Here is a 12481-nt window from a genome sequence, read left to right on the forward strand (position 1 = left end):
TAAATCCTCAATAATTGCAGGCATTGAAGCCCAATCCAGCTGTGTGGCTAAGGGCAGCATTAATGAGGGCGTTACTTCAGGAGTTGTAACTGAAGTAACGTTCATGTGCACCACATCAGCACGGCCTTCCTCCATCGCTCTTACTGTGCTCCTCCCTACGTTCTCAGTCTCCGCCGTCTTCCTCCTTGTTGGGCAATATTGATTTCGCTCATAATACCCAGGTATCAGTGATTTCGTCCATATTAGTCGACGTCGAATGAGTAGTAGGCTCCTCGCAAAAAGAAAAGAGTTTCCCCAACCCCACAACAAAAACACCCCACTAGCTCCATAGATACTCTTGATATCCCTAGAGAGACAAAAGGACAATCCCAAAACAAAACACTCCTTCGTATAGAAGGGACAAACAACTTCTACTGTTGAAGACAAGGAGAAAAATCTCCCTTTTCTTAGCAACAGAGAGACAAGGAGGAGAATCCCCTCCATAGTTCCCACCGTGGGGACAGAGAGAAATTATACGCTTTAAGTTTGGATGAATTATCCTTTTTTGTTCCTAATACTTTTTATTTATCATTTTAGTTCTTAAGCTTTAAATTTCTCAATCAAGTTAGTTATTCTGTCTATTATTGTTTATAAAATTAACATTGTTTCATCATTTTTAAAAAAATATTGTGACAATATCATTTTAGGATTACTGTCAATTTGTTCCGAACATTTTGTTAGCTTAGTACTTATTATTTTCTACGTGCAATGAATTTCCTTTAATGAGTTGATTGTAGAAACCAAATTAACTGTAACTTAAAAATAAAAGAAACTAAATTGGTGACTATCAAATCGTAAATGGCGAAATTGAAAGTGACCTTAACATGTAGGGATCAAAATGATATTTTAAAAAAAAAGATTTTTTAATTTTCTATAATTACTTAACAAAACATTATAGACGGAAATGGACTGAAAAACCAATTTGATAAATAAATAAATTGGAGAAGAATTTGATAAAATTTGAAGTTTAATTGTTTAAGGATTAAAATGATAAAAGTTAAACTTTAATTAAATAAATAAATAATTGACAATTCCCCCAAAAGGCCAAAACATAAAAACGGCGTAGTTTGAATTTTGGTTCACTCAACATTTTTCTTTGAAGAAAAGGTGAAAAACAAACCAATGCTACAGCTTGAAAGTTGAAACTCACACAATCTCTCTTCCTTTCTTCAACTCTCTCTCTCTCTCTCTCATGGCGGACTCTCTATAGCTTCACACACCTTCCAAAGTCCTCACTCAATGGCCCACCTTCCAAGACGGACTCACTCAATCCTTCTCATACTCTCCATCCAAATCTGCTTCTCCACAATCTTCGCTGTCTTCGGATCGGTTTTCCAAGAAGAATTCTCGGAAGAGTTGCTTCTGAAACCACTGCCCGATCGGAAAGTATTGGCGCACTTCCACTTCGAAACCACAGCTCCTCCGCTCTCCACCTCCCATGGCCGCCACCACCACCTCTTTCCCAAAGCCATTGCTCAACTTGTATGTTATTATTCCATTTCCTTCACCTCTGTTTTCTTCTTCTTTTTTTTATAATGAGAAACTGAGAAATGTTGTTGGATCTTGTAGTTTTGGTCATCTGGGTCTTTTGCTTTTCGCTTTATTTGTTAATTCCAAGTTGGGTTTTTTGGTTTTTTGAGTATTTGATATTGGACCCAAAAAGTAAAAATATTGATATCTGTGAGTAGCAGTGCTAAATTGGAAGAGAAAAAAAAAGGGTATCTGTTTTTGTTTTGTAATTTTTTTGGGGGTTCATCAAACTCACAACAACCTGCCCCTATAGAAGCTGAATTGGATAAGTAATACCCATTTTGGATATAGGGACTAGGGAGGGACAACTTACTTTTGTGCTATGTGACTAATGGTCTACGCTTAACTACAAGTCTTGTGTTGTTCAATTACATATCCTGGAAATTGTGACCATTTGCTGTTTTGAAATTCATCTTTACATTTTTAACTTATTCTCAAGTGAAGACCTTCAATGCAATGGGATTGCAATTCATTATGTTCTTGCCTTTTTTAATGAAAACACACCCCTCCCTTTCTGGTACCTTTGATTGGCAAACAAAGACAAGGTAATACTAATCAGTAAGTCTAGGGACACAATATTTTTCAAAACTACTTATATGGCATGTTGTGATTGGTGTACTCCAGTGGGAGTGATGTTGCTTTAATCACAACAGGCCAAGCCACAAAAGTTGTGAGAAAATTTTGTGTTCCTAAGATTACTCAATACTAATTGCTGCCTTAGGTTTCTCTTTTGTTTTTCTTTGCCCCCAAAGAATAGTCTTAACCTAAAATTAAGATGAATTTTTGTAATATGTTGAATATTCTAAATAACTCCTGAAATAGTATTGCTTGGGCAGGTTCGGAAATTTCACGTTAAGGAAATGGAATTATCTTTCACACAAGGCCGATGGAACTATGATCGCTGGGGTGGATTTGACCCCATCTCAAGCAGCAATGCAAAGCCTCCTGGAGTAGAGTTGTGGGCTGTCTTTGATGTCCCTAAGGATCAGGTTGATGCTTCCTGGAAGAATTTAACCCATACTCTTTCAGGTCTTTTTTGTGCTTCCATAAACTTCCTAGAGTCTTCTACAACTTATTCTGCTCATGAATGGGGCTTTCACCCATCTTCAGGTGGTCTGAGGTATGGTACATTACCCCGTGAGGCTGTTTGCACCGAGAACCTAACTCCCTGGTTGAAGCTACTTCCATGTCGAGACAAAGCTGGGCTTTCTGCCTTATTGGACAGACCTTCCATATATAGAGGATTTTATCATTCTCAACGGTTGCACTTGACCTCATCTGAATTTCATTCAAGCGGCGTGGAATCAGGAATTGTACTAGAACAAGCTCTTACAGTTGTTCTTCAGCATAATAGTCACAAAATGAGTAAAACTTTTTCGAGTGAGACAAAATTGCAACCAAGCTGGTCTTTGAGTTCAATTTTTGGTAGGAAAGTCACAGGAAGATGCGTTCTCGCAAAGACTAGTAATGTTTACCTTCAACTTGAGAGAGGCTTAGTCACTGAGCTTGAGAATCTGCAGAAGGACAACATGATAACTGGGCCTGATCATGTAGGCTCTGGAGGGTTGAAGGATAACCCTGGTTTTGAATTGTCTGTTAGGCCGGAGAAGATATTTAATGAAGTAAATAGCTTGCATAGGAAGAGCTCATCTGTTCTTTATGAATATTCAATTGAGAGGTACAGTGTCTTTGAGCCCTTTGATTTGGGCCTTACCTGGAAGTTTCCTGTAGTTTGGTCATGTCCACAAGCACCATTACACTCTAGTAGGTTCTTAATGGGTAGTGGGAATCAAAGGGGCACTATTGCAATATCTTTTATATCCACAGGTTTGGAGGAGGGGTTCCTGAGTGCTAATATTGGTGAAGAAAGTTGTAAGTTGCAAGCCGACATTTTTCAAGTTGTGCCTTGGTATATTAAGGTCTATTATCATACTCTACGGGTTTTTGTTGATGGGCAACCTGAGGCTATCACTAATGTTGTAGAAAAGATGCATGTTTCACCTTCTGAAGACAAGGTATCGCCTGGGGTGATGGAGCTGGTCCTAAAATTTCCTTGTGCTGTGAAATCAGCAGCTTTAACTTTAGAGTTTGACAAGGTATGAATCATATGATCTAGCTATTCTTCACTTTTTTTTTTCTTTTTTTTCTTTTTTGGGATTTCATTTATTTGATAAAAAACTTCTTCTGAATCTAAGCTCTGGTTTTGTCTGATTGAATCACTGATCTTCTTTGATCAGATGCACAACGCCGTTTTCTAAGGTTTCATAAATGAATAACTTTGTATCTTAGAGTGAAACACTGCCAATTATGTCATGTGTTGCATAGGATGTCAATATAGTGACTCTAATAGTGAATCCTGCTAATTCATTGAAATGACTTCGTAGCTTAAAAATGGACAAAGTTGATGATGTTATTTATAAATATAGGTTGTCAAATTCACTAGTTTGAACTTTCATCAACCACCTAGGGCTGTAAATGAACCGACCTGTTTACTAACAGCACTGGCTCAGCTTGAAAAAAATGTTACTTTATTTGGCGAATGAGCTATGCTTAAGCCTAAGTTTAAGCTCGGCTATTAAACAAGCCATCCTCACACGTAATAATGTGTTTGTGAACAAGCTTGTGAGTTTGAGGCTTGATTTAAGTATATATGATATATATTTATATTTATACATGTATACGTGGGAGTTTTTTGCATTGTGTAGAACCTTTATAATGAATACATATATAAAATAATTTCCACTATAATTTAGTTATTAGTTATCATCATAGATTTGTGAATGGGTAAAATAATTATAGTTGTAGTGTTTACTCAATATGAAAAAAAATGAGTTAAAAAACAAGCTTGAGCTTGTTCGACAATAAAATGAACCGAGCTTGAACATATAATATAGTTTGGTGATTAGCTCAAAGTTAGCTCATGTTTGAAGTAAAACTAAATGAACAATCCTGAAATTTTAAATTCTTTGCTCGGCTCATTTACACTCCCACCTCCCCAAAAAAGTAAATTAAATATTCTGTTGTGGATATCTGACATCATTAACAATATTCAAACATATCTGACTGTAAATTTTACTCAACTCATTTGAATATTGGACCAATATCAACAGTGCATTCAAACTGCAATATCTGTTTAGTATACTTGAGAGGGCTATGTTTAAAGAAATCGATCATTTTGAAATTTAACAGGTGATATTTTTTTTACTCATTCAATCTCATTGCCATACAAAAGCAGTCTCTCATTTCATGTGTTATAATGACTAGGACTTATCTTCCATACTTGGTCCTTTTTTAATGCTTCAATTAGTTTAACTGGAATTTGTGTTTATTTACTTAAAACTTGATGAAAATTTGCATCATCTTGTCTTAGAAGTTCTAAGTTTGGCCTTGTATATGGACTTAACAATTTTTCCAGATTTGAGGGGCCTAAATAATGTTTAACTTGTCAAAGTAATGATCATACATTAATTATGTATATATAGAAAAGTATATTATAGATATAAAAAGGCAAGCATATGCTGGTTTTGATGAAGGTGAAGATGATAATATTTAGGAACACTATGCTGGCCTTGCAACAAAATTGAAAAGGAAACCCATGTAGTTCACTTTGAATGCACCTTCTTTTCTTAAGTTCTATTTATTTTTAGAAATGTTCCTATCTTCATGAAGCATTGCTTTCTTTTGCAATTTGGGCCACTTAGATTGGGGGACCTTATTGCCTCAATGTTACTTTGAGCCTATTTATTAGACGGGACCTTAGTGCATTGTTATTGGAGCTACCTAACTATAATTCTTACTTTGAGATTACTCTATGCCAAAGTTATCTATCAAGGTGCAGCCTAGTGGTTGGAGGCTTGGGATGAGCAGTAAACCCAAATATCCTGAGTTCAATCCCTACTAGGAGTTCCCTTGAATCACCTGATACATATGGGGTTGTTTATATGTAGTTTACTCCCCAGGGTTGGGTCCAAAAGGCCAAAATAAAAAAAGAGGAAGGAGAGAGAGAGAGAGAGATTACTCTATGCCAAAGTTGAGTGTGCATTTAGCTCCTTATTATAATTTGTTGATATTCTTGCTTACTTCTTTATTATGTCTGAATAGGGATTTTTGCACATCGATGAATATCCTCCAGATGCTAATCAGGGGTTTGACATTCCGTCAGCTGTAATAATCTTTCCAAATTTCCAGACAAGCATGCATTATCTTGAAGATAACTCTTCAAACAAGTCACCCATGTTGTCTAAATTTCAGGTACTATCTACTCCTTGCATGCCATCAGTTCATCAGTTGTATTTATGCTTTCAATTTTGCCTATTCATCTGATCTATTATCTGAGTCTGGTGCAGGAAAAGAGCCCAGTTCTGTCTTACACAGAAGTATTACTTGTACCATTGACAACTCCTGATTTTAGTATGCCTTACAATGTCATCACAATTACATGCACGGTGTTTGCATTATATTTTGGATCTTTGCTCAATGTACTTCGAAGACGTGTTGGCGAAGAGGAAAGAATTCTGAAAAACAGTGGTAAGTCTCTCTCGGTTTATTTATTAATATTATTATTTTTGGGGAAGAAAAGGCAATCTCAAGGTCTGAGAAGGGTCTATTGGTTTAAATCATTGACTCATTTGTGATCTTACAAGTTTGTAGAATAATTAGTAAGCAACGCAGTACTACCCTCGCCTAGGGTGCCTCGACAGTAAGGGATAGTGTAAATTTAGTTCGATTCCTAGTTGAGGCATTTCACGATTTACCCAATGCCTGCTTACTGGGGTGTGTAGGCATCCGGGGTTTGCCCCTCAAGGGTGGTCCTACTGGCCCATACCTTCAGGGCGATCCCTCGTCATCAAAAAAAAATAATAATAATAATAAAAAAAAAGAGGGAGCTGGCTTGCTGTCCATGTGTCTTTGATATATATCCTGCAATTTAGCTGGCTTGCTGTTTCCCTGCTTCTAATGTTTGCCTTTTGTTATCCTGCTTGCAGCTTCCAAGAAAGCTGGTCGGCTTCCTCAGCTGCTATCCCGGTTGTCTGCCAAGCTTAGAGGAAAGGAATGGGAACCCCCTCAGTCTCCCTCAACTTCGTCATCCTTCATCAGTTCAAAACTTATACTAAAAGTCTTAATAGTGGCTGGTGTGGCTGTTTTTTGGCAATACTACTCTGAATGACATTAGCAAGCCAACTAGATATTTCAATGTACACTATGTGCCAATGAGTATGTACAATATGAGCCTCTAACCCAAAACTAACACCCTAGTTTTATGAGTAGGGTACACACTATGCTAAGAATCATCTTAAATGAATTGACTTATTTACTGACTTTTTTTGAGTTTGCAACAGGAAACTAGGCGAGGCCAATCAAACTTGCCTATGCTGTACTTTTCTTCTTTCCTGCATTCTTATTTGCACTATCAGATTCAAAATTTATTATACAGAAATTCCCTTTCTTTTTGTCTTTTCCCTTATTCTTCCCTCTCTGGACATCCAAGTGTTCTTTTTGAAAACAGAAGGCAGTCTCAGCCCTCCACAAACTACAACTAAAATCGGAACCATGCTTTAGATTCCTTTAAGCCCCAGAAAACTTACAAGTCTATTGCGTGAGGTATCAGAAATATCCGGCCAAGTGGTTACTTTGGCTTGAACGTTTTATAAGCTGCACAACTTGGTTCAGTGTGAAATTGATTACCCTACTACTTGATACGCTTCTTCATCCATACTCATTAATGTGTGACTCTACCAAGTTTTGCACTAAAACATAGATTTTGCCTTTACATGTATGTTTATCCTACAATTATCTTATACATCCGACATGAATCCTTACTCTCATAGTTTTAGTCCCACAATTGTATGTGACTCATGCTGGGGGAACACAGATTATTTTTACGCAACAAGTTGTAATGACTCTTCAAGCTGCCTGTCTTATTTCAATCGAGTTTGTTCTGAATTGCTAGCCAACTTATAAAGCCAAGTTTAGGTATGGTTATTGTTTGCCAAATAATTTCATATACAGTACAAATGGTAATCACCAAGATCAAGTTGTCCAAACAATTTTTACCTAATTGAACTGATTTCAACATCCACGGCTGAACTAATGGAGTCTCAAGCAGAAAAGACATTAAAATATGAATATTATTTTCATAAGTAGAGTCACACCAAAGATGTTTCTGTTTGTGTAATGTGCAAAAAGAAAAAAAAAAATATACTCTAACACAAAGCAACTCAACCCAGTATAGGAATTTATTTATTGCTAGTGACCAAAGGAAATAACCCATAAACTGGAATCCCAAGATGATTTCATGTGTGCAAAGAGAATGAAAATCAAATCATGTTCTAAACCGCTGAAAATCAATTGTTGGTAGTTCACAAACAATTATTTGTAACAATGGCCATTAAATTACAAGACCTTTCAAGCAATATATATGTAGCAAAAGCCTTATATTTGTATCAAAGGCAATTAAATTACAAGATTTTACAAACTTACAACGCGCATATCCTCATCTAAAACCGTTTACAGGTTGACAATCTATCAGGAGACAAGAAATAAAGAAAAAAGAAACTTATAAGGCGGTGAAACCATGGAAGAGAACAAATGAGAAAGAAACAAAAAGAACAAAAAGAAGCTTCATGTCATCCTCTTGCAAGGAGAAGCTTCAATTGTCTCATCTCCTCGCATCCGCTTCAAATTCTTACTCATATAACTGCATGTAAATTGGGTGTGTACAAAGGTTTTTGGGAGGTCATTTCCTCTTCCTTGAATATCTGCAAAATGGCCCAAACAGTATCATTTACAATTTGTTATTTTGCATGGTAAACAAAACACAAAACAAATCTTTTGTATCTGGGGAAGGGGGCAATTGGTTGGACATTTAGAAAGATAATGGTCATTAAATTGTTAGTCAGGTCAGATATTATGAGGATAGGCCATTTAGTTAAACCCAAGCTCTGTAAAAAAAAAACAAGAAATTCCAACATGAGCCAAATTAAGCAAAGGTGAGATCATGTGGGTAGCCATTGAGATTCAAGGGAGAGATAATGCTTTCATCTAAGCAGAAATATTTAACACAAATCCGACAGGGACCACCTGGCTTCCATGTCTTTGGAGGAAAGGAGAAATATTACATGTAGTTGATGACTTCATGCAAGAGTAACAAACGGTATAAAACTAATATATACAGATGAAATTTAAGTCACATGTCTAGTCAATGTACCTGACTCAGTTTCATTTATCTTTAACTTCTTGAGTAGGCTTACATCTTCCAACATCTGCTTTCTCTTGGAGCTCAGGCCAAGGAGAGCTTCGCCTCCTGAAAGAGCCAACCACAGGTTTGTTAGTGTTGAGTGTCGACATAACAAAAATAGTTTCAGAAAGCATATTTTCTAAGCCACAATGTTATGCCAATCTTTCATTATCAAGTACATTCCAAATTGACATATGACTTGAAGACATTTCTTATTATTGTCCTTAATTATCACAACCTGTAAAACAAGCACACAAATTCCTTTTATTGTTTTCTTTAAATATATGTCTCTTCACTGCACATGACAAAAATTCCCACAATTGCAACATCAATTCCAAATATGGTACAGTATGGCTAAAGTTAAAAAATGACCATGGTATGAAAGCAGACTAGGAAATTCTAATTTTCCAAAACATTATCAATTTATCACAATGACATCTGAATGTTTACCTGTGTCCCTTTCCTTCAACCTTTTATTCTTCACCAAGTTGAAATCTTCAGCTTGTGGCCTTGTACTGTCACCATCAACTTTATCTGCTGCTACATAGTAACTTCCATTAACAGCATCTTGAGGGTCATGCACCCCTGGAAAAACCATAAGCATATCTTAATGAAAGAACTGAGTGATCTAATCACATTCGGGATAGACTGTGTACAACATTGTATAGCACTGTGCACACCATTGGACAACATCATTCAATTTTTTGGATAAATTGCTGAAACCATTTGTGACCCAATCCATCTTGCAACAGTGTTACAACATTATATTACAAATTAATGTCACAAACAACTCAACCCTTCCCAGATAGTCTCACCATGAAAGTTTGAAGTGACTGCCTTTACTCCGTAAAAATATAAAAAGGAATTGATTTTAGTCTTGACAAACTTTTTAGTCGCCTATGTGTCTAATAGAGCAATGATATGTCAGTTTTTAATTTGGTCCAAGTCATATAAGGGACTAAAAGAAGACCTTCTAAATTTTAGGGACCTTAAAAATCTCAACAAAAAAAAGAAAAAGGGAGGTTTATTTCACTTTTTCACATTTTTTGAAGAAACCCAACAGAGCATAATGCAACCATTACCTTTATTTCCAATAAAATTTAAATAAACATATAACATTAACTATATATTCCAAGTTTACCAAAAAAAAAAAAAAAACTATATATTCCAAGTCCAACCTACAGGTTATAAGAAATTCTCAAAAAAAAAATACAGGTTATAAGAAAAGCCAAGCAAATATAATAAATACCAATTTTTCTTTCATTCTCCCATATACTCTGAGAAACCCTTTAAAAGTAAAGAGAAAAGAAAAAGAACAACTTACTCTTAGAGCCAAGTTTGGTAAGCTTGCCATCAACAATAAGAGCGTCTTGGTGATTTTTCCCAGTGGAGAAGCCTCTAGCAGAGAAGAAAGAAATAAGGGAGTTCCAGGTGACTGAGGAGGCTATGAAATCAACCCCTCTACTAATGAAGTGACCATTGAGCTTGAGAGTTGATGGGTCGAGCCCAAAGGTCCGAGCTATGGAGCCCAGGTCGAGTCTCTGCTCATCCCACACCACCAACCACACCGCCTTTGATACTAAGGGACAGAACAGCTTGATGCTTCTCTGTTTATTGCTCATTCCTCTCTCTCTCTCTCTCTCTCTCTCTCTGTTTGTCTGTCGAGACTCTGCGGCAGTTGTCTTCTCCAACGATATCGGGTGACAGTGTTTACTAATATTTTTCCAAAAAAGATGTTTTTCTGCAAATTTTTCCAGTTCCGGAGAGTAGAGAGAGACAATTCCAGAAGCTGTTAGAACCATAGCACAAAGACTCGAGTTCCATCCCCATTTTTTTTTTTTTTTTGCCTATGTCAGACTTCATCTAAGAGGGAATGGGTTGGAACTTGGGGTTGTTAAACTCGATTTTCAAAAACAGTCCAACTAGCTAAAATATTTCGTTCGCATGCTATGTGGCAAAATTTTTTCTAAAAATCTACTATTTGGCAAATTTTGCCCTCCGGAGCTTGTTACTACTATTATTATTATTATAAAAAACAAATTGTTTGGGGTTTAACGTCCTGTTTGATACATGTGTTATAATACGTGTTTTCAGTTTTTAAATAACATTATATGTATTTTTATATATTTTTTTACCCATACGTATTTTCAAAATAACTAAAAACTATTGTTTAAACACACGTACCAAACGACACCTAAGTTTTTTGAAAATATAATGAGTATTGTAAAAATACGAGCAGAATCATAATTTTATTAGGAAGGTTAAAAGCAAAACTCATTTTAGCATTTTAATTTATATTATTTACTATTTATAATCTACAATATAATATTTTGTCATTTAATTTTTTTAAACTTTACAATTTTACACGATATTATTCTAATACATATTTTTAAATTTGATTTTATAGTTAAATTCTTCATTAAATTCTTAAAAAATATAAATAAAAAATTTAAGTGTATCTCGCCATTTTAGCCGTATAGTGAATGTTGCGATTAAGAAACAAATTAAATGTCTTATTTAAGAGAATTTCTAATATTTTTGCGTTAAATTTAGTTGTAGCAATTTGGTATTAAACTAGTTAGTACATGTGTCTTGGTCTGCTGGTACAGAGCAATCCTTATTAATGTAGAATAGATAATCTGACATGAATGTTTTTAAAAAGTGATTGTGTAAAATATAAAAGGTAGGTTATTAAGTTAAAATATATATAAATTTTTGTACAAACTGATGCGAATACGCTCATCCAAACCCCAAAATCACTCACATTAGTTAAGTTAAAAATGTGTAAATTTACAAAATTGCTATAGTAACTGTATAAATTTATATTGGTACTATTTATTTTACATTTTTTTTTCTTTACGTATCTCAATGAAGAAAGAGAGTGGATGATGATTGTTGTGTGTGAAGTAAGAAAAATAATTATAAAAAAAGTTAATATTTTAATGAAATAGAGTTTAGAATAGATTATTTTTAGGTAAGAATTTATGAAAAGTAATTATATAAAATTATACTAAAATAAATAGAAATTTTGATTAGGTTAAAGCGAAATAATCTACCATCTATAAAATAAATCCATTCGACAGAGGGAAAATTCTTGGGTGAGACGGGCGTCTCGAGAGAGAGAGAGAGAGAGGGTCTGCAGGCCCCATGGGCCATCTAGGCCCTTTAAGAATCAGTTTCTGATAGGTAGTAGGTACTATTATAGTATTATATTGATGCAGTGCCTACGCTGCTACGCAGGTACAATCTTTCAGAAACTTTTTTATTTTTTATGGAAGATCTTTTAGGAAATTATTTATTGCCCCCACTCATTTCCGTAACAAACATTTAAAAATGGGCATAAATGTAATTTTAGTTTCTATATTTTGGCTTTTTTTCATTTTAGTCCCTACATTTTAATTTTATCATTTTTAATCTCTAAACCAATTAACACGTGTTATTTTTGTCTTTTTCGTCACTCAACTAATAGAAAAAGTTGACATGACTGACAGAAGAATTAAAATATTATTAAAAATCCACCTGGCACTTATCACCCATGCCACATGGGCTTCCCGCCCTTTTATTTCACAGTAATTTATATATAAAAAAAGCCACATCAGATAAAATAAAAAATAAAAAATTTCTAACCTTCTTATTTTTTAAAAAAGAAAAGAAAAGAATTAAATTAATTTTGTT

At 35.0% G+C, this 12481-nt stretch overlaps 2 protein-coding genes across 2 annotated transcripts; one reads left to right on the top strand and one right to left on the bottom strand.

Moving 5' to 3' along the window:
* The first annotated feature begins 1170 nt into the window (after positions 1–1170).
* LOC115959584 (GPI transamidase component PIG-T-like) lies at positions 1171–6799 on the top strand. The gene is made up of 5 exons (XM_031078024.1): positions 1171–1521; positions 2406–3665; positions 5671–5820; positions 5916–6096; positions 6555–6799. The coding sequence occupies exons 1-5, from the start codon at positions 1279–1281 to the stop codon at positions 6734–6736; spliced, it is 2016 nt and encodes a 671-aa protein (XP_030933884.1). The 5' UTR covers positions 1171–1278; the 3' UTR covers positions 6737–6799.
* A 1259-nt stretch (positions 6800–8058) lies between these two features.
* LOC115959588 lies at positions 8059–10617 on the bottom strand. Its single transcript, XM_031078034.1, has 4 exons — positions 10131–10617; positions 9257–9391; positions 8777–8872; positions 8059–8327 (listed from the first exon to the last, which is right to left on the bottom strand). Exons 1-4 carry the CDS (start codon positions 10606–10608, stop codon positions 8191–8193), a joined length of 846 nt encoding a protein of 281 aa, XP_030933894.1. The 5' UTR covers positions 10609–10617; the 3' UTR covers positions 8059–8190.
* Positions 10618–12481: the final 1864 nt, after the last annotated feature.

This window comes from Quercus lobata, chromosome 9 (genome assembly GCF_001633185.2).
Source record: "Quercus lobata isolate SW786 chromosome 9, ValleyOak3.0 Primary Assembly, whole genome shotgun sequence".
In the NCBI taxonomy this organism is placed as follows: domain Eukaryota; kingdom Viridiplantae; phylum Streptophyta; class Magnoliopsida; order Fagales; family Fagaceae; genus Quercus; species Quercus lobata.